The 23713-nt window shown below is 56.2% G+C and overlaps 5 protein-coding genes across 5 annotated transcripts; 4 read left to right on the top strand and 1 right to left on the bottom strand.

Moving 5' to 3' along the window:
* Positions 1-110: 110 nt before the first annotated feature.
* On the top strand, positions 111-11125 carry LRRC74B (leucine rich repeat containing 74B). The gene is given in 13 exon segments (XM_032654049.1): positions 111-708; positions 1300-1456; positions 1828-1955; positions 2784-2990; positions 6119-6149; positions 6151-6227; positions 7428-7499; positions 7502-7541; positions 8568-8596; positions 8599-8639; positions 10189-10284; positions 10992-11064; positions 11067-11125. Coding segments are annotated over 13 exon segments (1608 nt in total).
* A 211-nt stretch (positions 11126-11336) lies between these two features.
* Positions 11337-14977, bottom strand: LOC116739346. The gene is made up of 2 exons (XM_032603701.1): positions 13494-14977; positions 11337-12279 (listed from the first exon to the last, which is right to left on the bottom strand). The coding sequence occupies exons 1-2, from the start codon at positions 14030-14032 to the stop codon at positions 12153-12155; spliced, it is 666 nt and encodes a 221-aa protein (XP_032459592.1). The 5' UTR covers positions 14033-14977; the 3' UTR covers positions 11337-12152.
* A 146-nt stretch (positions 14978-15123) lies between these two features.
* On the top strand, positions 15124-23656 carry LOC116739344 (tubulin alpha-3 chain-like). Its single transcript, XM_032603699.1, has 5 exons — positions 15124-16147; positions 16677-16825; positions 17121-21678; positions 21996-22151; positions 22630-23656. The coding sequence occupies exons 1-3, from the start codon at positions 16027-16029 to the stop codon at positions 18063-18065; spliced, it is 1215 nt and encodes a 404-aa protein (XP_032459590.1). The 5' UTR covers positions 15124-16026; the 3' UTR covers positions 18066-21678; positions 21996-22151; positions 22630-23656.
* LOC116739347 (tubulin alpha chain-like) lies at positions 17902-21728 on the top strand. Its single transcript, XM_032603702.1, has one exon. It carries the CDS (start codon positions 20508-20510, stop codon positions 20730-20732), a length of 225 nt encoding a protein of 74 aa, XP_032459593.1. The 5' UTR covers positions 17902-20507; the 3' UTR covers positions 20733-21728.
* THAP7 (THAP domain containing 7) lies at positions 21292-23656 on the top strand. Its single transcript, XM_032603700.1, has 5 exons — positions 21292-21426; positions 21599-21678; positions 21996-22151; positions 22630-22770; positions 22970-23656. The coding sequence occupies exons 2-5, from the start codon at positions 21599-21601 to the stop codon at positions 23532-23534; spliced, it is 942 nt and encodes a 313-aa protein (XP_032459591.1). The 5' UTR covers positions 21292-21426; the 3' UTR covers positions 23535-23656.
* Positions 23657-23713: the final 57 nt, after the last annotated feature.

Below are 23713 nucleotides of genomic sequence, written 5' to 3' on the forward strand. Positions count from 1 at the left end.
TGTGAGAGGGCCAGCAGGAGCCCAGAGGAGGACAAGGAAAGCTTGCGGAAGAAGCAACCTCTGAACTGACACTTGCAGATCTTAAGTTCAACAAGAAGCATTGGGGAGGAATGTTCTCGGTGGAGGGAGCAACATATGCGACGCTAAAGCGTGTGAGAGCTGGGACTCAGAATGGGAGCGAGACCCTGGCTCCAGAGAGGAGTGGCCAGGCCCTGCAAGGTCCCCCAGCCTCCTCTGCGACGCCCCCGAGGAGCTGCTCCTCCCCCAGTCTCTGGAGTGGAAAGGAGGCGATGCTGGAGCCGCCTAGGGCGACGGGAAGACAAGCCCGCCACGCGCCAATCGGTCCTGGCTGCGAGCGGGTCAAGGTCAGCCCGGGGCTGCAGCGTTGTCCGCAGCAACCAACAACTCGGGGTCGCCTGGGCAACTGCCGCCCGGGAGGCTCTCTATTGGCTGCAGCGGACGCCTGTTCGCCATGCGTCGCATCCGATAGGTCGATGCACCGGAGGGTCCGCCCACATCCCCTGGCTGCGCTCCCGATGCAGCCCTCGCAGTCCCGGCCTCGGTGTCCGCGAGTGCAGAGTGGAAGTAACCATGAGGGGAAGGAAGAGGTGGAGGAAGGGGCGGCGGCGGCCGCTGGGCGTCCTGCAGGGGTCCCGGAGGCCCAGAAGGGTTCGGACGCGGATTCGAACTCCGACCAGGAGAAAGAAGGTGCCTACGGGTCGGGGGGCAGGCTGGGGCCAAGTAGGCAGGGGACCCTGTCCAGCAGGAGCGCATCCCTCCGTGGACACCTTCGGGGCAGCCGGCGGCCGCTCCAGCCCTGTGCCATCTCCGTAATGTTCCTGGAGGCATCAGGAGTTCCACGATTAGAACAGGCTTCCAGAATGATGTTAAGATGCAAAAATCCTGCCAAACAGTCTAAGAAGGGCTGTCCCACCCTGACATGGGATCAGGGCTGGGTTTTCCCAACCCTCAGGAGAAACTAAAGTAATGGATGTATAGAACTTAGAATTGCTTCAGCTTCCTTCCCCATAAAATGTTCATAAAGCGTATGTGGTCTGCAATCCAGCGGAAGACACAGCATGCACTTTGGTGTCAGACAGGCAGGGTAGGGCCAGGATCAGCTGCTATAAGCTGCATGACTTTGGGGAAAGGATTTGCATTCTCTGAGCCTCAATGTCCTTGTCTGTATGTGGGGGCAACAGTCCCTACTAGCAGGAGGAAATGCCTCTAGAAGGAAAACAAGGCTGCGTAGTGATGGAGGCAGGGGAGGGGTCCACATCCATCCCTGTCTCCTATCAGGCACCCATAAGCTTGGAGAACTGGGCAAGGACACCCTCTACCTGAGGTCTTGCTGGGCCCACAGCGTCCTGCCTGCTTCCTGCTTTCTGCACCAAGGGAGCACCCCAGAGCTCAACCTGCAGCACCGTGGCCTGGGGCCCCAGCTACCCCTGGAGGGATCCTGGGGCCAGGCTTGGAGGGCAAGGACCTGGGAGCAGCAGCCATGGGTGTGGTCCCTTCCTGAGCCCATCCACACACTCCTCGGCCTTGCTCTGTACCAGGCATGTCCCATCCCCCACAACGGGTGACAGATGGGATCGGGGCTATGACAAAGTTCAGTAGAAGGGCTGGGGAGCCTGCAAGCGGCCCATAACTTGCTGGAGAGTCAGCGAAGCTCCTGGGTGGAGCCTATAAGGAGAAGCAGGTGTCCCTGGGCCTGTGGGAAGGGGAGGTCCTTCCAGCTGGAGGGCACTGAATGGGCTGAGCCCTGCAAACAGAGCCTGGGGCCCTCAGCTCTGGGAAGGGCTCAGGCCCTTCTCTGCCCCAGACTGCCCAGGCTCTGGCTTCTGTGTTGACCTCCAATCCCTACATCCAGCGGCTGGAACTTCGGGACAGTGGGCTCTGTGGGGCCGGCACGGAGGCCCTGGCAGGTGCTCTGAGCAAAAGCAGTATCTGTGGTAGGTGCCGTGCCTGGGACAGGGGGGCAGGCTACCCCCACACCGGGCCTTGTCACCCCCCGACCTGCCGGTGTTGCTGGGGGCAGAGCCTCATCACAGGGTGGGGAGGGTGGGGTGGAGTTAGACCCTCTGTGGTGCACCCAGTGCTGGACCCCTCCTCTACCCTCTTCTGCTAGCCAGCACCCCTGCATACGTCATCCTCCCAGTGCCTGAAGGCAGGTGGGAGAGTGCGGCACAGAGGGTCAGGGGCCGGGCAGTGTGGGAGGCAGGGTGCTGGAGTTTGTCAGGGCTGGATTCAAATGCCGCCTCTGCGGCAGGGTGACCCTGGTCAAGGAGCCAACCTTGCTGAGCCTGTTTCCAATCTGTGAAGTGGGCCCAACAATGCCACTTAGACCTTGGGTATGTGGGAAACATATGCTCAGTGGAGTGTCTGCTCACATATGAGCTCCACACACAGCCACCTGGGCTGTCACTGCCAGTCCCCGGAAATATAGCAGTGGGGGCTTCTGTGGGTGGGCTGTGTTATGCCACGCACAAATCATCAGCGGGGTGGCTGCATCTACATCGCAGACGTCCTCCACAGCCCCACAAAGTAGGTGGTTTTAGCCTCTTGACAAAACTCGTGGAGACATGGAGTGGGGGTTGAGGTCTGGGAAGCTGCCTGGGGCCGGAGGGGACCCAGCTGATGGGTGGCAGACTCACCATCCACCCCTGGACAGTCTGACTGCAAGGCCCCTCCTGCTGTGTCAGGCCTGGAAGGTGTGCGGGAGTGAGGAGGGTGATGCCTGGCTTTGGATCCCACCACTAAGGAGTGGTGCTGGCCCCCAGATGTGGACCTGTCGGAGAACCAGCTGGGAGCGGTGGGAGCCTGGGTTGTCTGTGCCTCCCTGGCGGTGAACCCGGCTGTGCAGAAGGCACAGCTGGCAGGGAATGGCCTGGAGGAGCAGGTGGCCCAGTACCTTGCTGAACTCCTGCTGGCCCACACAGGCCTGAAACCCCTGGACCTGAGCTATAACCAGCTGAATGACCAAGCAGGTAACATCCGGCCACTGGCCAGGGAGACCATGGTGGCACTCATGTCCATCTTCCTGGGGCAGGGTGGGTGGAGTAGGCAGGACCACTCTGAGCATCCATGCTGTGGATCCTGCTCCCCACCCATCCCCGTACAGAACTCTCGGCCCATTCCCCGAATGTCTTACTGCCCACCACTGCATATGCTGGGTGCTGACAGCCACTAGGGATCCAGCCATGAAGTATATTAAGTCCCTGCCCTCAAGGAACACACATTAACAAGATAACTCTCCATAATTATTGTGTTACAAAAGAAACAAACAGGGCTTGATTCTAGAAACGAATGTGGAGCCCCTCCCCGCTTTAGAGAGGTGACCACTCCGGAGGACTCTGTAAGGAGGAGATGTTTAAGCTGAAATGTGCAATGGGGGAGGAATCAGACATGGCAAGACCAGAGGGAGAGCATTTCAAGATGAGGAACTATTTCCCAGGCACACAGACACCAGTGTGACTGGGCTACTATGCCAGGAGAGAGGGTCCAGCTGTGGGATGGAGAGACAGCAGGGCCACAGAACTACAAATCATGGCAAAAGGCATGAGGATTTCATTCTGAGTGCTGTGGAAGACATCAGTGGAATTCCTTGATCTTACCACTTTTGTTCATGCCCCAGGGCCTTTGCATGGGCTGGCTGCTTTGCCAGGAACATGCAGTTCTACCTGCCTGTCCTCAACCACCCCAATTGATTTTAAGAATCACCTGGGACCCTGGGTTAGGAATACAGATTCCGTGGGCCTGGGCCTCCTGAACCTCTGTATCCTCTTGGGGGAGATATGGGTGCATCTGCATTTTAAAAAGAGACCCAGGAGATTTGTCTGATCCAGAAAGTTCGGGGATCACTGTTCTGACTGCTTAGTATGAGTGGGGGTGGCACCAGCCTTGGCTTGGGCGAATCAGCCCTAGATTTTAACCGCCAGAGAGACAGTCTGCCTTCTAAGAAAACTGTTGTGAAATCAGTGAAATTAAAAGAGAAACTCTCGGGCTTCCCTGGTGGCGCAGTGGTTGAGAGTCCGCCTGCCGATGCAGGAGACACGGGTTCGTGCCCCGGTCTGGGAGGATCCCACATGCCGCGGAGCAGCTGGGCCTGTGAGCCATGGCCGCTGAGCCTGCACGTCCGGAGCCTGTGCTCTGCAATGGGAGAGGCCATAGCAGTGAGAGGCCCGCGTACCGCAAAAAAAAAAAAAGAGAAACTCTCCTTGGTGGTTCAGTGGTTAAGAATCCGCATGCCAATGCAGGGGACACGGGTTTGAGCCCTGGTCCAGGAAGATCCCACATGCCGCGGAGCAACTAAGCCCGTGTGCCACAACTACTGAGCCTGTGCTCTGGAGCCTGTGAGCCACAACTACTGAGCCCACTTGCCACAACTACTGAAGCCCATGTGCCTAGAGCCCATGCTCTGCAACAAGAGAAGCCACCGCAATGAGAAGCCTGCGCACTGCAAGGAAGAGTAGCCCCCACTTGCCACAACTACAGAAAGTCTGCATGCAGCAACGAAGACCCAACACAGCCACAAAAAAATTTTAAAAAAGGTAACTATAAAAACATTAGTTCAAAAAAAAAAAAAAAGAGAGAAGCTTATTTAAGACTTTCAACAAACTAAGGGTAGGCGTCCCTCTGGGCCTGCACGGTCAGAGCGTTAGCACAGGAGAGGCAGTGAGGATGGAGGGGCTGGAAGGCAAGGCCCCACGAAGACTGCATGGCAGAGATGGGCTGTTTCCCCAAATGGGGATCTGTGGGTGGGACAGACTCCCTTAGGGGTCTCAGTCTCCCCACCTGACCCAAGGCAAGGGTGGCACCTACCTCATGGGTTGGCTGCAGGGGTCATGAAGAACAAGCATTGGAACTACAGGAGGCCGATTCATGCGTATAGAACTTTCTCACCCTCCAGCTGTTCAGCAATGTGGTGGACCACTGCCCTCCTCTCCCAGCCCTGGAGTGTCTGAGGAAGAGCAATGTACATGTCTGAGAACCTGCGGGTGTCATATCCAGGGCTGGGTGCAGGGTGTGAGCCCCCTTCTCTGGGAGGTTCCCTGGGAGGCAGCCCAGGGAGTCCTCACTGTCCTGCAGGGAGCTCTCCTAGGTGCTAACACTTCTGTGGAACTGGTGGCTGAGCCCTCTGCTCTGGGCATTTCTTCAAACCAGCCTGTGCTGGGTGCCGGCACCATGGACAGGGGTCAGATTCAGAGCCCTCCAGGGGCTCCCAGGTGTGTGGGAGAGACAGGCCAGGCAGAGAGGTCTAACAGCCAGAGCCTGGAAGGATGGAAGCACAGTGGACATGGGGTCCACAGTGGCCCGGCCCAGCGGAACAGGCAAGGCTTCCTGGGTGAGGATGAGGAGCTCTTATCCAGGTGAAGAAAGGGATCAGCAGGTCCACACGGGGGGGCAGCTGGAGGCTGAGAACTGGGACCAGGTCAGACCAGCTAAGTGTTGACAGAGTGGAAAGCGGGGTGGGTGGGTAGGACTTCTGCCCATTTTATGTGTAAAATATCTCTCAGCTTTCTTACCCACCCAGCCCTGCTCTTTCCTTTTCTACACCACTGCCTCCTCACTGCCACAGCTGTGCTGGCCCTGTCACCTCTTGTGTAGACAGTGGCACAAGCCATCCAACTGGTCCCCTGGCCTCTTGTCTCCGCCCCCTCCCACCCACCTTCTCACTTCTTAACGCATCTCTCGAGTGCCCGTCACTCCCACCTTCCTCCACTGGCTTACCTGGCCAGCCCAGCGCCAGGCCTGTGTGCATTTCCACAAGCACATCCGCTCCTCCCCAGATCCACTCTCCACGGTGCCTGCCCACGTGCACAGTGTGTCCCTCAATCTTCAAGGTTCTCTCTGCTTTCTTGACCCCCTAGGCAGGGTTGGCCCCCACTCTGTCCCCACACCTCCCTGTTGTGGTCTGTAATAGCTAACATCCCATTAACTTATATTTATAGCTTCTCCAATAAATGTGAATTCCTTGAGGGCAGGGCAGGCCCACGTGGGGTTCAACGCCCTGACGCTGGTGCGCAGCAGAGACCCCAGCCCACAGCGGGCATCGGTATCACTTTTTGAAGGAATGAACAGAGTGAATAAAAAGTCTGTCTTGGTGTTTCTGAAGGGGAGATGCTTGGACCAGCCCTGGCAGAAAACAGGACTCACTGAGCTTAACATAAGCTGGAATCACCTGCGAGGCCCAGGAACTGTAGCCTTCGCCAGGGGACTAGAGGTATGAGGCCTCGCCCAGTAAGCCCCTCCGGCCTGTCCTTTGGGGGCAGGTCTCCCAGACGCCAGCCCCCCATCTTTTGCAGCTCTTCAGAAATGAGTCTTGGATCTTTTCAGCAGAGCTCAAAGAATGTGTTTTGTTTTGTTTTGTGTTTTGTGGTACGCAGGTCTCTCCCGTTGCAGAGCACAGGCTCCGGACACGCAGGCCCAGCGGCCATGGCTCACGGGCCTAGCCGCTCCGCGGCATGTGGGATCCTCCTGGACCGGGGCACGAACCCGTGTCCCCTGCATCGGCAGGCAGACTCTCAACCACTGCGCCACCAGGGAAGCTCTCAAAGAATGTTTTTTCAGGTGATTTTCATTTTCCTGGCTCTACTTAAGGACGACAACATGTGGTCTCCCTGTGCCCACTCTCATGTCACTAAGTGAGGCGTCCACAGCTGAATGTCACACACCTTCTGAGACATCACATACAGGCGGCCGGTGGGGACACTATGCAGTCCAGTGACACATGCTCACCGCTGGGCAGATGCAGATGCTTCCCTGAGATGACAGCCTTGCGCCCTGGGATCCCAGCACACACTCTCAAACACCCTGCCTGCTCCCTTGGGTCTTGTGGTTCGTAGGCCTTGGGAGTGGGCAGCACAGGCGCCTGTGATGCTTCTGGTGGCGGCTGCCTCTGTGGGATCCTCCTCAGGGAACAGCAGCCACTGCCTTGCCCTCTGACAGGGCTGACCTGGGGTCCTGCCCCACAAGGTGACAGATCAGGCTTTGTGTCCCCAGGGCACCCACGAGCTCCCACCCTCCTCCCCATCACATTTTCCTGGGTATGTTTCATCCAATAGCCCTTCACTGGGGTGCCCTCTGGGCCCTGGGCTGCGCTGTGCCTTGGGGGCCCTGCCCTTGAGAGGTCCCCACTCGGGGCGGGGGGAGCTTGATCACTGTGTCTCTGGGGCCTGCTGCCCAAGGAAGATGGCCCAGTCCTGAGGCTCACTCGCATCCACACCCACCCTCTGTGCTTGCTTCTGGTCTTTCCACTCTGCCAGTCACCATCGTCCAAGCCCCAGGGCTCTCTTCTGGAACCTCTGTGGTCTTCTGTTCTCTGTCCACGCTCTTTGCTCCTCGGGCCTCCTGGGCTCGGAGGCTGGGGACTGGCTTCCTCCACCTTCACATGTGGTCCCATGGGGTTGCTGCTTTGCGTCCGTCAAACATCTTCCCGAAGGTCTTGGACATCTCGTATAATGGCTGTGGGGATCCGGGAGCCTCCGCGCTGGGGGAGGGCTCAAGACCAACAACATGTTGGAGGAGGTCTACATGAGGTGAGAGCACGGGGTGCCCCGCCCCTGCCTCCAGGCCCGCTACCACCCAGGGACTGGGGCTTATCTTGCTGCTGTTTACCACTTCGTGCCCAAACCTGCCACACGCACTCATGGTGGGGCTGCAGCCACAGCCCAGCTCCATCCTTCTCACTCAAGTTCCTCCTTTGTAATTGGGACTCCTAACGTGTACTGTGAGGCCAGGGGCTGGGAAGTACAAACTAAGGCATCTTCAGCAGAGCCTGGTGCGGGGGTGGGTGGCGTGTGTGCTCCACACGAGTTTTCCTCCATTTCAGGAGGAGTGGTCTTCTTTGCCCAGCACACGGCTGCTGAAGGGGCCTGCCATGGGTGGGCTGCTCCTCCAGGCCCTGGCAGGGTCCCAGGCCTCTTGGGAAAACCAGAGCGGGAGCCACAGCCCAGAGGGAACGGAAGATGCCAGACAGGTCATGGGCTACTGCGGCTGAGTCTCACACCAGGGCTGCTGGAATGAGCTGGGCCTGCCTGCCATTGGCAGGGACATGTGCTCCATCCTGCCCACTTTTCCTCCTTATGGAAGGAGCCATGGCCAGAGGAGAGATGCTGAAATTCAAGGTCAAGCTGGGGTCTAAGTTAGAGGGACATGGGGCTGACTGTGGAAACAGAGTGGCCGAGAGCAGTGCTGAAGCCTGGAGTTTGTGCCCATCAGGAGTAGGAAGAGGTGGGGAGGGAGCTGGGTGGCTGTCATGGGGATAGAAACGGGGTGCCAGCTGGGGCAGGATGCGTGGGAGTACCTGCTGAGTGCTGAGGGCCAGGGAGCAGCAGCTGGTGCAGGAGGTGGGGGGAATAACACTCTAGGTGTGTTTGCTGGGCAGTCTTGAACACCAAAGCCTCTGATGAAGCTTTTACACACTGACCTGCCCAGGGCCCCTGGCGTGTGCGTGAAGCTGGACCTGGGGGCTGCACCAGCAGCTCCAGCCAAGACCCTGGGGGCAACCTGGCTCTGCACAGTTGTTTGCAAGGCAGTACCATGCACACGCCTTTCTGTTGCAGCAACAACCGCATCTCTGCAGTGGGAGCCCTGACCTGGGCCTGCACGTCAACCAGACACTGAGGATTCCTGCTGTGAGTGCTAGCCTGATGGGGAAGGCCCCGGCACAGACCTGCCTGTGCCTGTCCACACAGACCCTTCCCCCACTACATCTCCTCAGCCCAGTGGCAGTGGGTACATGGGTCCCAGAGCCCAGGTGGGGTAGGGGGCCCCCTGGCTTCCTCATGTGACCACTTCTTCCCCTTGTCATTCACTCACCCATCTCTGGCTTGACCCAAGAACTCCTTCAGACTCCTCCCCCTCCATCCTTCCCTCTCAGCTGCCCCTCCCCCTCAGCCCACTGGAGTTGTGCTCTGCTGAAGATGGCCAGGGCCACCTGGCTTCCCCTCACCTTACCCTGCTCTTCCCCTGGCTTTGCTGGAACCCAGGGGCCATCCAGGTATTCTGTCTCCAGTGGGGAGGGTGTGGCTGATCACTGAGAGCAGAGAACAGAGAAGGGAGGGAGGAGTAGGCCCACAAAGACCACTGTACCAGCAGCTCTGGGGGCATCCAGCCCTGCGTGGCCCTCTGCTGGCACAGGAGCCCCCAGCAGCACCCCCTTCCCCAGCCTGAGGCTCACTCCTCTCCTAGCTCCGGCTGAAACCCAGACCTCTCTCTAAGCTCTGGGTCCCCATTTCCAGCCACCTGCTGGACCATCCCCCAGATGGGAATAGGCACGTTGGATTCTGGGAGTCGAACCTGAACGTGTCGTCCCCCTGAAGGGCTGCCTCTAGGTGGGGGTTCCTTCCCACTGAGTCAGAAGCTGGGGGCTCGGCACAGACCTGCCTGGGGTCCAGTGCTGAACCCTCCCTTTCCACATCTTCCCTCCATCTCACCTCCTGAAGAACAGTGTGGGGAGGAGGGGGGAACGGGGCTGCCTGCTTCTCCTTCTCACCTCCTCCTGTTCACTGTCTTGGCCCTTCCTTCCCACCTGCTTCCAGGTGATCTTTCTACACCAGAAACATGCCCCTGCTTTAAATCTGTTGGGCACTCCCCTCTGGACAAATCCAAGCTTAGCGTGTCATTCACAGCATGTGGGCTCTGGGCTCTGCCAGCAGACCCCCCACCCCCCGCCTTGAGGCACATCATTCTCAGCCCAAGCTGCTTGCAATTCTCCTACCACACAGTGCAATTTCTCAGCCCTGCTTTGATCCTGAGGCTCTTCTTACTGAAATGCCCAGCTCCACCCACCACACCTGTAAAGCTCAGCTCAGGGGTTTTATCCCCGCCCACCCTTTACCTCCCAGGGAGGGTTGGTGCACCCGGTCTCATGGCACTCTTCACATTATACTTTTATGTTTCCTTTCCTCTCCTCCTTGTACCGGTGAGCTCTTTAAGGGCAGGGTGTGTCTTGTGTATCTATGTCTTTGGCTCCCAGCACAGAGTGGGTGAAGGGTGGGGACTCAGTCAGTGTCCACTCCCTTCCTTTCTTCCCCGACTCCAGTCTCACCATGGGCATCATGTCTGAGGGAGGTGCCTTCTGAGCTGAGGGAGCGGGGCCACCCAGAGCCACATCAACAAAGATGAGGGACCCCTCCCGCCTCCCTGGGCTCATCGTCTCTCACCTGTGTGTGTATTTCTCAGGTGTCCAGGAATCCCATGCGAAGTGAAGGCTGCTTTGGTGTTCTCAGGTCTGTCCAGGCTAATCCACTGTCTGCCCTAGAGCTGCTGGATTTTTCTGTAAGAACTTCTCATAAAACTCATCTCTGATCCTCCCAACAGCCCTAGGAGGTATAATTTCCCCCATTTTAGAGGAAAAAAAGTGGAGATTAGAGAAAGAGTGCCCAGTGCAGATACATGGTGTGGCCACATCCAAGTTCAACCTGGGTCATGATGCCACTCGGACTCGCCTCCCACTCCCGTGTGGGGTATCACGGTGGTCTCACCTCAGACCCCTGCCTGGGTTCTTCATTGGCCGAGAGAGAATAGGTGGCTTAGGGGCACAATGCTCACTGCTCACCAATGTTTGGATTTGCAGGTTCAGCTCTTGCAAGGTGGCCCCTCTCCCTGTCCAGTACTGGCTGCAGGTGCTGGAAGATTCACTTGGGGAACTGCACAGGAGATGAGAACCCCTTTTCACTCAATTTTGCCTTTTTAATATAGAAAAAATGTCACTCTTTTCTAAGGTGGTTAAACATTAAGGAGAGAATCCCCAAATACAAATTATGAAAAGCGTCTAGTCACAAATCACTGCTTATTCTACCTCTGATTTTTTTCAACCCAGGCCTGAGTCAAAGCCTTTCCAGAGATGTGTTTACAGCTTCAATCCTTCAGGCTTGGGACAACTAATGCCCTAATAAGCTTCTTTGATACCTTGGGTACATAAGTAAAACAGTCAAGTTCTCAGAAAGTGATAACGCACAGCCTTGTAATGGGTTTCTCCTCAGGATATCCATGTGAACAGAGAGTTTGATGACCTCACCAGCTCAGTGAAGGTCATTCTTCCAGGGCTTTACATAAAGCTGCCCACAAAGTGGAGTACAAAAAAGAATTCCTGCCCGTCTTCAGACCATCTCAATGACTATGTTGTATGGTTTCCTCATCTCTCCCATTGGCCACTTCAACTTTGAGATGCCTTTCAACACATGAGTCTGCACCGAGTCCCCATGTCAACTGGGTGGCAAGTCCTATGGAGCCGGCCTTCATAGTGACTCAGACACTGGTACTAATCGGGGCCTTCCTTTGCTCTCACTCATTCGTGTAACACGAACTTGTATTATATGTTGCACACTGAGCTGGGCATGGGGTCAAAGATGCCCAAACAAGACCCTGCCCTGGAGACCTTTGGACAAAATTAAAATATAAGGTGGTCTGCAACTGGCATTCTCAAAGTCAACTTGGGAGAAGGCAAATGGACACAGCTTTTTTGGAAGGCAATTCATCATCATGCACCAAGAGCCTTAAAACTGCCTGTCCTGCGATCCAAAGTTCTGACTAATCTGCTCCACAGAAATCACCAGAGATGCATGGAAAACCGGATGCCCAAAGATGCACATGCAAATGCTGTTTATGATATGAAAATTGAAAATAATCTAAATGCCCAATAACAGGGGATTGGTTTACTACAATTTGGAATTCTGTAAACATTAAAAGTCAAGTGTTCGAAGAACATTTAACAGTTTGTGAAAATGCACATGATTGATGTTAAGTGAGAAAATCAGGATAAAAAAATCACATGGTTTGTCTGGCAGCTCCTCAAAAGGTTAAACATAGAGTTGACCATATGACCCAGCAATTCCACTTCTAGAGAAATGAAAACACACAAAACATCTGAACCATCTGAACACAGATGTTCATAGCAGCATTGTTCATAATATTCACAAAATGCAAATACCCACCAACTGATGAGTGGATAAACAAAATGTGGTATACCTATACAATGGAGTATTACTTGGCAATAAAAAGGGATGAAATCTGGGGTGATGGAAATGTTCTAAAATTGATTAAGGTAATGGTTGCACAACTCCATTGACATACTAAAAGTATTTGAATTGTATACTTTAAACACGTGAATGGTATGGTATATGAACTGTGGCTCATAAAGTTGTTTAAGAGAAAAAGGAATGAGGGACTTCCCTGGCAGTCCAGCAGTTAAGACTCCAAGCTCCCAATGTAGGGGGCCCAGGTTCGATCCCTGGTTGGGGAACTAAGATCCTACATGCCGCATGGTGCCACCTGAAAAAAATAAAAAGAGAGAGAAAAAGTAATGAAGTCCTGACACATGTGACAACATGGATGAACCTTGGAAACATTATGCTAAGTGAAAGAAGTTAATCATAAAAGACCACATACTGTACTTCATTCATATGAAACGTCCAGAATAGACAAATATACAGAGACAGAAAGAAAATGACAGGTTGCCTAGGGCTGGGAGAGGGGAGGAATTGGGGATTGACAGCTAAAGGGTATGGGTTTCTTTGGGGGATAAAAATGTTCTAAAACTAATGGTGGTGGTGGTTGCACAACTCTGTGAATATACAAAAAAACCACTGAATTGTGTACCACCTTAAATGGGTGATGTCTGATATGTGGATTATATCTCAGGAAAGCTATTAGTAAATAAATAAATACATAAAATCATGTTGTTTGGCCCAAATTGTATGGATAACAAATGTATACATGTATAAACATACTAGCAGGAAAAACAAACAAAACAACCCTGGTATATTAACAATGTTTGTCTCTAGGTTGTGGCTTTATAGATTTTATTTCCTTTCTGTTTTTCTGCATGTTCCACACTTTCTACTCTATAAATGTGTGTTACTTTTACAATCAGAAAAATTAATTGTACTTAAGAAATGGCGGGTGGCACAAGCTACAAGTCAGCTGCGCGCGCTACGGCCTGAAGGAGGGCACCCCCATCCCCAGGACGAGGCCCTAACGCCCTGAGACTGTGTTCGGAGCCGGGAGGTGACTGAAGGTAAAGGCCCCCGATCCCGCGGGATAAGCGCCCCTGAAGCCTGCTCTCCCCGCCCCACGCGGGGCCGCTCCGGACAGCGACCCTCAGGCCTCCAGAGCGGTGACACAATCTCGCGGTTTGAGCGCGGGGTCGCCGGGACCGGACCAGAGGCGGGAGGACCCTCTCCTGCTTCCCCAGAAGACTCTGCCTTACTCCAGCCTGTCGTTACGCGACTGCCCGCGCCCTCAAGATAGGACACCGAGCGCTGCCCAGCCCGGCACCTCCCTCCCCTCCCCGCTCCGCCCTGCGGGCTCCCTGCGGCGGCCCCCCTAGCGGCGGCCCCCCACACCCACCCCCGCCAGCGGACAACAGCCAGGTTCGGCTGCGTAGACAAGGTCAGGCCTCCTCGAAGCCGCCTAGCTGGCGTAGACAGAACAGAAAACCGAACACCACTCCCACCTGAAGGCCAAGATCTCGCGGGAACACCCACCTGCGCTCATCCTTCGGCGTCCTCGCAGCCTTCCCGCCAAATCCACGTCCAATCAGAACGCGCCACACTCTGGGGGTCGCGTGCTGACCAATAGGGAGCGGGATTCCAGACCTTGGCCCGCCCCATGGTGCTCCAGACCAATGGGCGTTGGCGGCGGCGCGTCCTAGGAGCGCGCGGCGCGGCAGCATCAGTTGGGCGGCTGCAGCTGTTGAGGTCGGAGTGCGGTGGTGGCGCTCACCATGGTACAGCCGGGCGGGCGGGAGGCCTGGAGGCCGTGTCCCGGGCAGATGGGTGGGGGCCGGGTCTGAAAGGATGCCAGAAGAGCCTCGTGTGGGCGTCCGCTCCCCGATCGCGCGGCCAGAGCAGAGGCTGAAAAGGAGAAACTGCGAAGGCGGCGTTCTCGGCCGTGGAGCCACAGTTCCCACGAGTAACAACGTCCGAGTCCGAGAGCCACAGCAGTCAGCTTGCCTCGGCACGTTGTCTCTGGGCTTAGGGGAGGCGGGCAGTCCAGGCTGCAGTGGTCGGGCTGCCCGGTGCATGGACTGTGGGCACAGCGGGCAGGGCCGGCCTCCGGGGGTGGCGGGGGGCCGTGCTGGGGAAGGAGGTCATCTGCTGAGAAGGGGACACAGGACTTGGTCTGGAGGAACTTTCAGAGAGGAAATAGAGCCGAGTATAGAAATGTAAACAAACTTCAGCAATCCAGGCAAGGTCGGCAGTGCGCTCGCTTTCTGTTGACAGCGAGGAATGACATCCCCGAGCACTGCAATTTCTTTCACTGTTAGACACTCAGATGGACGTGGCCTTACAAACCACGGAGCTCCCCAGCCGCATTTTGTAAATGAAGACATTGGGGTATTTCTTCGGATCACAGAGCTGGCTCTGATCACACTGGGGCTGAGAGAGTAGAAGGACACAACAGGCATCCTGTGAAATACAGTGGATCTGAATTCAAAGCGAATAGTGTGCATTTGAAAATGGTGCGGTTGGGCTTCCCTGTTGGCGCAGTGGTTGAGAGTCCGCCTGCCGATGCAGGGGACGCAGGTTCGTGCCCCGGTCCGGGAGGATCCCGCATGCAGCGGGGCGGCTGGGCCCGTGGGCCGTGGCCGCTGCGCCTGCGCGTCCGGAGCCTGTGCTCCGCAACGGGAGAGGCCACGGCGATGAGAGGCCTGCGTACGGAGAAAAAAAAAAAAACCAGAAAATGGTGCGGTTGGGTGGATTTCAAAGGACTTCCGGGGTGCCGATGGAGTCCTCCTCTGGGGAAGTGATTTCGTTGTCATTGGAGATCTTTCCCAAACCGAATGCTTCCCTCTGGGATGATGTTCGGGGATTGCTGCATCAAGCTGGTCTCTCCTGCTCTGAGATTTGGTGCTTGTATAATAGAAAACAGGACTTCAAGTTCTGAGGACTGTATGTAAGTCAGAATTTAGTGTGGGTGGCACACCTCAAATTTCATGTGATCACGTCTGTGTATTTGTAAGGATGATGTGTCTAAAATCAGACATGTGATTAGGGACTAGAGTTAAATTCCCGGCAGGAAAGAAACGGTACATTCAAAATAGATACTCACAGGACAATCTTTAAGAAGATACTATTTATAAAGATACGGGCAGGGTTTAAGGAAACCACCAAAGGATAGTGCAGTATCCCAGCACTTGTGCCATCTGGGAGCCATTAACTCCTAGGCTGGAAGAGGTGAGGGGATGGAGTGCTTATGAGAAGCTCAGAGGGTAGGTTTATGACAAGCGCTGACTGCTGACACTCTGTGCCCTTGTAAAGGAACTCAAGCGACCCAAGGCAGCCCGGCAGGGAGGGAGCCAGGGTCAAGCACCCCGACCACTCCTTCCTCTAACCTCCAGCTCTTGCTGGTGCCTGACATTGGCTAAAGCAACCAAAACCCAGGGGGCACAGTCCACAGGGTCAGTCTCCTTGAGCACAGAGCTGGACAGAGAACAGAGGCTAGACCTAGAGGGGCAGATGAAACACACACAGTGACCACCCATGCTTGGGCCACGGTGGCCTCTGTCCCAGTCCACTTTTCCTTTCCCAACTCAATTACCACTTAACCTTATCATTTGGTCAGAACACAATAAAAACTGCTATATTCTTCAGAGAATTACCGTGACTAGCCATAACATGGAGTTTATTATTGACATTATACAGCTTGCAAAATTTTAAATAACCGAATTTTTGTATAGTAGCAAACACTTAGGTTCTGGGGCTAATTCTGGCATTCACTATCAGCTAGATGGTTCAGGGCAAGCCAGTTTTCACAGGGATAAAAGGGTCACATAAGCCTCTGGAAAAGAAAATAAGGTATGAGAAAGCCCCAGACACTCTGAAGCACATACAAACATTTAATTATATTTTGCCTGCCACACAGTAATGGCTGCCTTCAAGACAAGGGGCCTCACATGTATATTCTGGTTCCCAGCGTGAGTGCATCTCTATCCACGTGGGACAGGCGGGGGTCCAGATCGGCAATGCCTGCTGGGAGCTCTACTGCCTTGAACATGGAATTCAGCCCGACGGCCAGATGCCAAGCGACAAAACCATCGGCGGTGGGGATGACTCGTTCAACACGTTCTTCAGTGAGACCGGGGCTGGCAAGCATGTGCCCAGAGCCGTGTTCGTGGACCTGGAGCCCACCGTGGTCGGTAGGTAACCTTAGAAGGGGAAGCACAGAACCTTTGCTGGGTTCCTCCAGATCAGAAGCCTGAGGTAGTTTCCAAGGGGAGCTGCCAGGAGAGAGCACCTTTCAGTGGCGGCCACCCAGGAGAGAACAGAATGTCACCTTAGAGCCCGTGAGACCCAGGCCACAGAGGGCGCCCGGCAAAAGTCACGCTGATGTCTAGTATGTCAGGGCCATTTCAGCAACACCCCGGGTGTAGCTGTGGGTGTGAACAAAACATGCACGCGCAGAACCGCCTGTGCGGTGTGAGCATTCCCTCGCCTTTGGGAACTGGCCACACTGGCATTTGTTCCTCGGGTTGACTGGACCTTCCCGGAGCCATAAACAGCAGATGAGGCATGTGTATCACACGGAGACCTTTTCTGTGAGACGCTGACGCTGCTGGCCTGCGAGGCGCAGCACGTGCCTGTAGAATTGAAGGTTTCCCCGGACCTGGCCATCCCGGTGAGTCAGCGACCGTCCTTAGAGTCTCGGGCACGCTGTCCTCTCTGCAGATGAAGTGCGCACGGGGACCTACAGGCAGCTCTTCCACCCGGAGCAGCTGATCACCGGGAAGGAGGACGCGGCCAATAACTACGCCAGAGGCCATTACACCATCGGCAAGGAGATCGTCGATCTGGTCCTGGACCGGATCCGCAAACTGGTGAGAAGGGCCCTGGGAAGGCCTCCGGGACAGGAGGGGAGGCCCGGGATCTCCCCGGGACATCACTTTGGCAAAACCCAGCAGAACCATGAGTGCAGGGTCTTCCTTTCCGGTGTGGCCGCAGTGCGTCCACGTCTGTAACTGCTAAGCGTGATGCGTGTTCCCTGTGGATGGGTTGAACCCGTATAGTGAACCTGCAGAGGAAGAGTGTGCCGTGACCGGGGCCTGTGGGGGCCCGTGGGGGTGGTGGCACGGCTCATGCGGGCGTGGCCTCACGGCCTCTGCTCTCCCGCAGGCGGACCTGTGCACGGGCCTGCAGGGCTTCCTCATCTTCCACAGCTTCGGGGGCGGCACCGGCTCGGGCTTTGCGTCTCTGCTCATGGAGCGGCTCTCGGTGGACTACGGCAAGAAGTCCAAGCTGGAGTTCGCCATCTACCCGGCCCCCCAGGTGTCTACAGCTGTGGTGGAGCCCTACAACTCCATCCTGACCACGCACACGACCCTGGAGCACTCGGACTGTGCCTTCATGGTGGACAACGAGGCCATCTATGACATCTGCCGGCGCAACCTGGACATCGAGCGGCCCACGTACACCAACCTTAACCGTCTGATCGGGCAGATCGTGTCCTCCATCACGGCCTCCCTGCGCTTTGACGGTGCCCTCAACGTGGACCTGACGGAGTTCCAGACCAACCTGGTGCCCTACCCCCGCATCCACTTCCCCCTGGCCACGTACGCCCCAGTCATCTCGGCCGAGAAGGCCTACCATGAGCAGCTGTCCGTGGCCGAGATCACCAACGCCTGCTTCGAGCCGGCCAACCAGATGGTCAAGTGTGACCCTCGTCACGGCAAGTACATGGCCTGCTGCATGCTGTATAGGGGGGACGTGGTCCCCAAAGACGTCAATGCGGCCATCGCCACCATCAAGACCAAGCGCACCATCCAGTTTGTGGATTGGTGCCCGACTGGGTTCAAGGTAGGCTGGGCAGTAACGCGTGTTCACCTTCCCGCCCACTGCAGATCCTGGGACGGGTGCTGCCCCTTTGTGAAGGGTACCCTGTTCCAGGGCACCTGCACAGCAGGGAGAACAAGTTTAGTAATTAATTTGCTAGGTGCCTTGATCTTTAGCAAGGACTTTATGTACCCTTATTTCTTACAACCAACCTGTAACACTCATGGGCTACTACTACTACTATCTTACAGTTTAGAGACTGAGGCTGAGACAGCTTTTAGTATCTAACAGCCTCAGGGGCAGCGAGCAATGGAGGGAGCTTTCAGGGACGTCTGACTGCAGCATGTCTGTCCTCCACATTTTCCCACTCTTGCTCAAGAAGCCTGTCAGGGTCTATGGTATCATTTTGTGTTAGAAATCATGGTTTTTAGATTTCACATTACTTCAGTCACCAGTTGTCACTGCATTTTAGGTAACATTTATGTTTTTGTAGACAGAATTTTAAATTCATTATGCAGTGTTTTCTGTGGGGCCAAGGGTGGTTCACTGCTGTTACTCCAAACCAGACTCGGAACACTGCCTCGCACACAAAATCACACTGATAATTAGGTGGCTCCTTCAACCGTGTTTAGTGTCACGATGAAACGTCTACCCAGAGAAAAGCAACATGTATCTGGAAGCCAAGTAACATGTTAGACCTATTGTGATCACCAGGCTAAGTGCCTCGCCACGCCTGGGATCCTTAACTCTGCCCCCTCTTCTTCATTAAAAGTCCTTGTTCACAATTGATCTTCCACATTAGAAAAAGTGCTAGATCCTGCACTCGTGAGCCCTGATGAGTTCCTGAGGTGTTTGGGGAGTTGCACGTTCCAGGGTCATTGCAGATTGAAAATGAAGAGAAGTAGAAGCAATATGTGTGTCATCCTATTGTCATTTGGAAAGGCCAGAGCTTGTCTCTGACTACAGACAAGTTGTTGCACCCACCTGGCCTCTGTCAGCCCCACTTCAAGACACCCTGGCACAGACCATCTCCGAGGGTGTAAGACCGACAGATGCAAAGTGACTCACAGAAAAGAGTAAAGTCTATAACAGGTTTCACCAATCTGGAAATATTAATTACACCTTCCGTAAGAGGTTTGCAGACCTCAGAGGTTATAGGTGGGGGTTGAAACCTTCCATTCTTGACTTCTCCTTTCAGTCACCTCACCATGATCTTCAGAAGGCAAGGACATCCAAGGCAGCCGCAGCTGGGTAGCACTTTGGGGGGTGCTGTGCCCTCTGCCCAGGCTTTCCCTCCTGGCTGAGTCTCTGTGAGCCAGTGGGGAGGCCGGTCTTGTGGGGAGGTACAGGAAGTCACAGCTTCTGTCCCCACAGAGGATAGTTCTCCCTCAGATGGAGCATGTTGAATTCTCATTGCTCTAAGTTCCTTTTTGTCAGTCTGAGTGTGATTTCACCATATGTTCTTTAATAACGATTTGCTCAGGGGCGCACTATTGTCAAGAAGTCTTTCCCATGTTTTAGTTTTTTCATTATAAATGTGTGTATGTGGCAAAATATTAAAATGACGCAGAAGGCTGAAAAGCTGAAGTCCTCTTCCCCTTCCAGAGCTTTGTCCCTCAAGAGATAGTCTGTGCATATTCACATTACACCTCTTGTTATACGGGTGACGTTGACAGAAAGGGGCCAGCGACATGGGCAAAGAACATTCTTTAAAGGTAGGTGACAGACTCCACTCATGCCGAAGAGAAACGGAAGCTGGCAGCACTCCCACTTGGAGGGGCTGGCTGGCCTGACCTTAGTGCTGTGTGAGAGCACCCCGCTATCAAGTCAGAACCCCCTGTGCCCTTCCCCCTGCTCATCCCAGCTCTTCTGGAGACTGGCTGTGTCCAGCTGCTGCTGACTGCTAGCTGCTCACTAGGGCAGGGAGGGGTCACAGCGTCAGCCCTCTCCCCGTTGTTTGTCCTCCTCCAGCATGATATTCCCTGAGCTGTCAAAGACTCTAGCTGGTGTTTAATACTCTACAGGTATTTTTAAGCATAAATCGAATTAAAGTTGCTTTTCTTTTTAGCAAGTATACAGTATACCTTGGACATATTTATATGCCGGGACAGATTTCTCATTCTTTTCTATGATCATACAGTGTTCTACTGTAGGGAGTGTATGATAATTTAACTAGTTTCCACAAAGGACATTTGTTTCCAGTTTTGCCATTTCAGATGGCGCTTCACAAAGTGAAAATATGAAGTCAACGGATATTAGATGTTGGCATATATTGGTACAAAACAAAGTACCAATTCCTACAGGGCATAATTTAAACTGGGTCCACGGCCCCCGTTTTTAAAAATAACCTACAGGGCTTCCCTGGTGGCGCAGTGGTTGAGAGTCCACCTGCCGATGCAGGGGACACGGGTTCGTGCCCCGGTCCGGGAAGATCCCACATGCCGCGGAGCGGCTGGGCCCGTGAGCCATGGCCGCTGAGCCTGCGCGTCCGGAGTCTATGCTCCGCAACGGGAGAGGCCACAGCAGTGAGAGGCCCGCGTACCGCAAAAAAACCCCACAAAAAACAACCTACCTACAATTTCTGAGGCCACAGTATAAACTTCACCATGAAAAATAAATAAATAAAATAAACTTCACCATGTTCCCCTTCTCTGGCAGGTGGGCATCAACTACCAGCCCCCCACGGTGGTCCCAGGGGGAGACCTGGCCAAGGTGCAGCGGGCCGTGTGCATGCTGAGCAACACCACGGCCATCGCCGAGGCCTGGGCCCGCCTGGACCACAAGTTCGACCTCATGTACGCCAAGCGCGCCTTTGTGCACTGGTACGTGGGGGAGGGCATGGAGGAGGGCGAGTTCTCGGAGGCCCGGGAGGACCTGGCAGCGCTGGAGAAAGATTACGAAGAGGTGGGCGTGGACTCGGTGGAAGCAGAGGCCGAGGAAGGGGAAGAGTACTGAATGCGAGGGCGCGGCTATAGGCCCCCTGTCGCCCGACTGTCACATTACAGATGTGTTTACCTATTAAAGTTTCTGTATTGAGCACAGTCTGCCCTGTGCTGCACTTCGACCAAATTCCCACGCCAGATACTTTCCTTTTCCAAGTGAATTTCTAGGGAAACTATGTTACTCCCGAACAGAAAAGATGCAGCAGGTCCGTACGTCTGTCTCGCTACACAGAGCAGTCAATTGCCGCGTTACCCCCGGAAAAAGGCTTCAGAGTGACGGGCGGAGAACCGGGAAGCGCTCTCCGCCTAAACAACTGGAGTCCTTCGCGCCGGCCAAGGCGCTCCTCGTGGGCCGGAAGTGGGCCGGTTCTGGTCGTCGGAGTCGCGGGCCAGACGCGTTTGCCCCGCCCCGCACGAACACACTCCCGCGCCCCAGCCCCGGAGGGACCTGGAACCTCCCGCCCGGCCCAGAAGAGGAACCTCTCCCGCAGGAAGCGTGCGCGCCAGCTCCGCCAGGCTCGTTCCCGTCGTAGGCGGTTCCCGACCCGGGCGGTGTGCGAGATCCCCGCGACCACTCCCTGGGCTCACTCTGCAGTTTCCGGGACCCGCCCCTCGGCGAACGCCGCGCACTTCCGCGTTTCTATGGTACTGACTTCCGCCGCGAGCCAAACCTCGCGATACTTCGGCGGCGCAGCAATGGCGAGACCGTGAGTGCCGCAAGCGGGAGTCTGGAGAACAGGCTGGGACGGGGTTCGGGCGAGATCGAGCCGGGGAAGACCCGCCACTCGGGGGCCGCTTGCAGCGGGGTGGCAGCCAGGGGCGCGAAGCCCCTCCCGGCCCCGACAGCCGCCCGCGACCGAGCTCCCGCCTCTTCCCCAGATGCCGCGTCACTGCTCCGCCGCCGGCTGCTGCACACGGGACACGCGCGAGACGCGCAACCGCGGCATCTCTTTCCACAGGTCAGCGCGCGTGCGCGCCGGCGCGCGGAGGGTCCCCTACGCATGCGCCCGTCCTGCCGCCTCGCGGAGCCACTGCGCACGCGCTTCTGTGGTCGGGGCGGGGCTTGAGTGGGAGGCTGGGTGGGGGAGGAGGGGCGGTCCGCCAGCCCGGGCCTGGTGCTTCGAGTCTCACCTACGTGATGATGTTCAGCGAGTCTCTTTTCTTCTGGAGGCCTCAGCTTCCTTGTCTGTGCGCAGGCAGTGTCAGCGCGAGGTCTGGGGGCGGCATGAGCGGGGCCGGCCTTTCCCGTCGGGCTCACGGGCTTGTGGCCCCGCAGGCTCCCCAAGAAGGACAATCCAAGGCGGGGCTTGTGGCTGGCCAACTGCCAGCGGCTGGACCCCAGCGGCCAGGGCCTGTGGGACCCGGCGTCCGAGTACATCTACTTCTGCTCCAAGCACTTCGAGGAGAATTGCTTTGAACTGGTGGGAATCAGGTGAGCCTCCTGGCAGCTGGCAGTGGACAGGGCCTGGGCAGTGGGGTGGCAGCCGGCCGGTGGGGGGGTCCCCGGAGCAGCAGCCCTGGTTTCTCCAGCTGGGAACCTCAGCTTCCTCTCCCGACAGACCAGGGCAGTGAGACCCACCCCCTAGGGATCACTGTGCCAGAGCGCACTCCCTGCAACCCCAGCCCTCCCTACAAGTGCACAAACGGAATCAGTTCTTTTGGCTGGGCTACCCTGTTCTGGTGGAGCCTTTCCACACTCTTTAACTCTGAGGAGTTTTGCACGGAAGAGATTGGTGGGGGCCTTAACTTGGCATTCCCCAGACTCATTGTTGGCAGGGTGCCTCCCACCTCCCACAGAGCTAACCCAGCAGCTTGCTGGAGTGCTGGAGGGCCTGCTGGCTCCATGCCCTGCGGGTCGGCTTGGGCGGCAGGGATTTGTTCCACCTCATCCAGACCGCTCTCCCTCGCAGTGGGTATCACAGGCTGAAGGAGGGAGCAGTTCCGACGATATTTGAGTCTTTTTCCAAGTTGCGTCGAACAACCAAGACCAAGGGGCACAGTTACCCCCCTAGCCCCCCTGACGTCAGCCGACTCCGGCGATGCAGGAAGCGGTACGTGCTGCAGCGGAGGGGGAGGTGCCCCACTGCACCCCAGGTCTGAGGGACTGGGCTTTAGGGTGCCTGACAGCAGCCTTGCTGGACAGGGTTCTGAGCCCATGGAGTGGGTTCAGGGATGGGGGTTAGATGACCTGGTGAAATGGGGTCGGCGAGCCCTGAGCCTGGCCTGTCAGTCTCTCTCTCTTCCCCCCAGCTGCTCTGAGGGCCAAGGGCCCACAACTCCATTTTGCCCACCTCCACCTGCTGACATCACCTGCTTTCCTGTGGAAGAGGCCTCAGCACCTGCTGCCTTGCCTGCCTCCCCCACCGGGAGGCTGGAGCCTGGCCTCAGCAGCCCCTTCTCAGACCTCCTGGGGCCCCTGGGTGCCCAGGCAGATGAAGCAGGCTGCAGCACCCAGCCTTCACCTGAGCAGGAGCCAGAGCGACAGCCGTCTCCACTGGAGCCGAGGCCCATCTCACCCTCAGCCTACATGCTGCGCCTCCCGCCACCCGCCGGAGCCTACATCCAGAATGAGCACAGCTACCAGGTGGGCAGCGCCCTGCTCTGGAAGCGGCGGGCTGAGGCTGCACTCGATGCCCTGGACAAGGCCCAGCGCCAGCTGCAGGCCTGCAAGCGGCGGGAGCAGCGGCTGCGGCTGCGGCTGACCAAGCTGCAGCAGGAGCGGGCACGGGAGAAGCGGGCACAGGCCGATGCCCGCCAGACTCTGAAGGAGCACGTGCAGGACTTTGCCATGCAGCTGAGCAGCAGCATGGCCTGAGTGAGGGCCGCCCAGCAGGGCTTCAGCCTCTTTCTCCCTCAGTATCCACCTTGAGAGGATCTGATCTTAGCTGCGTCCACCAGCCCTGCCAGGTGCCATAATAAAGTGGATTCTAGAAAGAAGCGCTGCTCTCTGGCTCAGCTGGGGGCTGGGGCCCTTCCCCTGGGTACCAGGCCCGT

The sequence above is a fragment of the Phocoena sinus genome, chromosome 14, assembly GCF_008692025.1.
Source record: "Phocoena sinus isolate mPhoSin1 chromosome 14, mPhoSin1.pri, whole genome shotgun sequence".
Taxonomy (NCBI): domain Eukaryota; kingdom Metazoa; phylum Chordata; class Mammalia; order Artiodactyla; family Phocoenidae; genus Phocoena; species Phocoena sinus.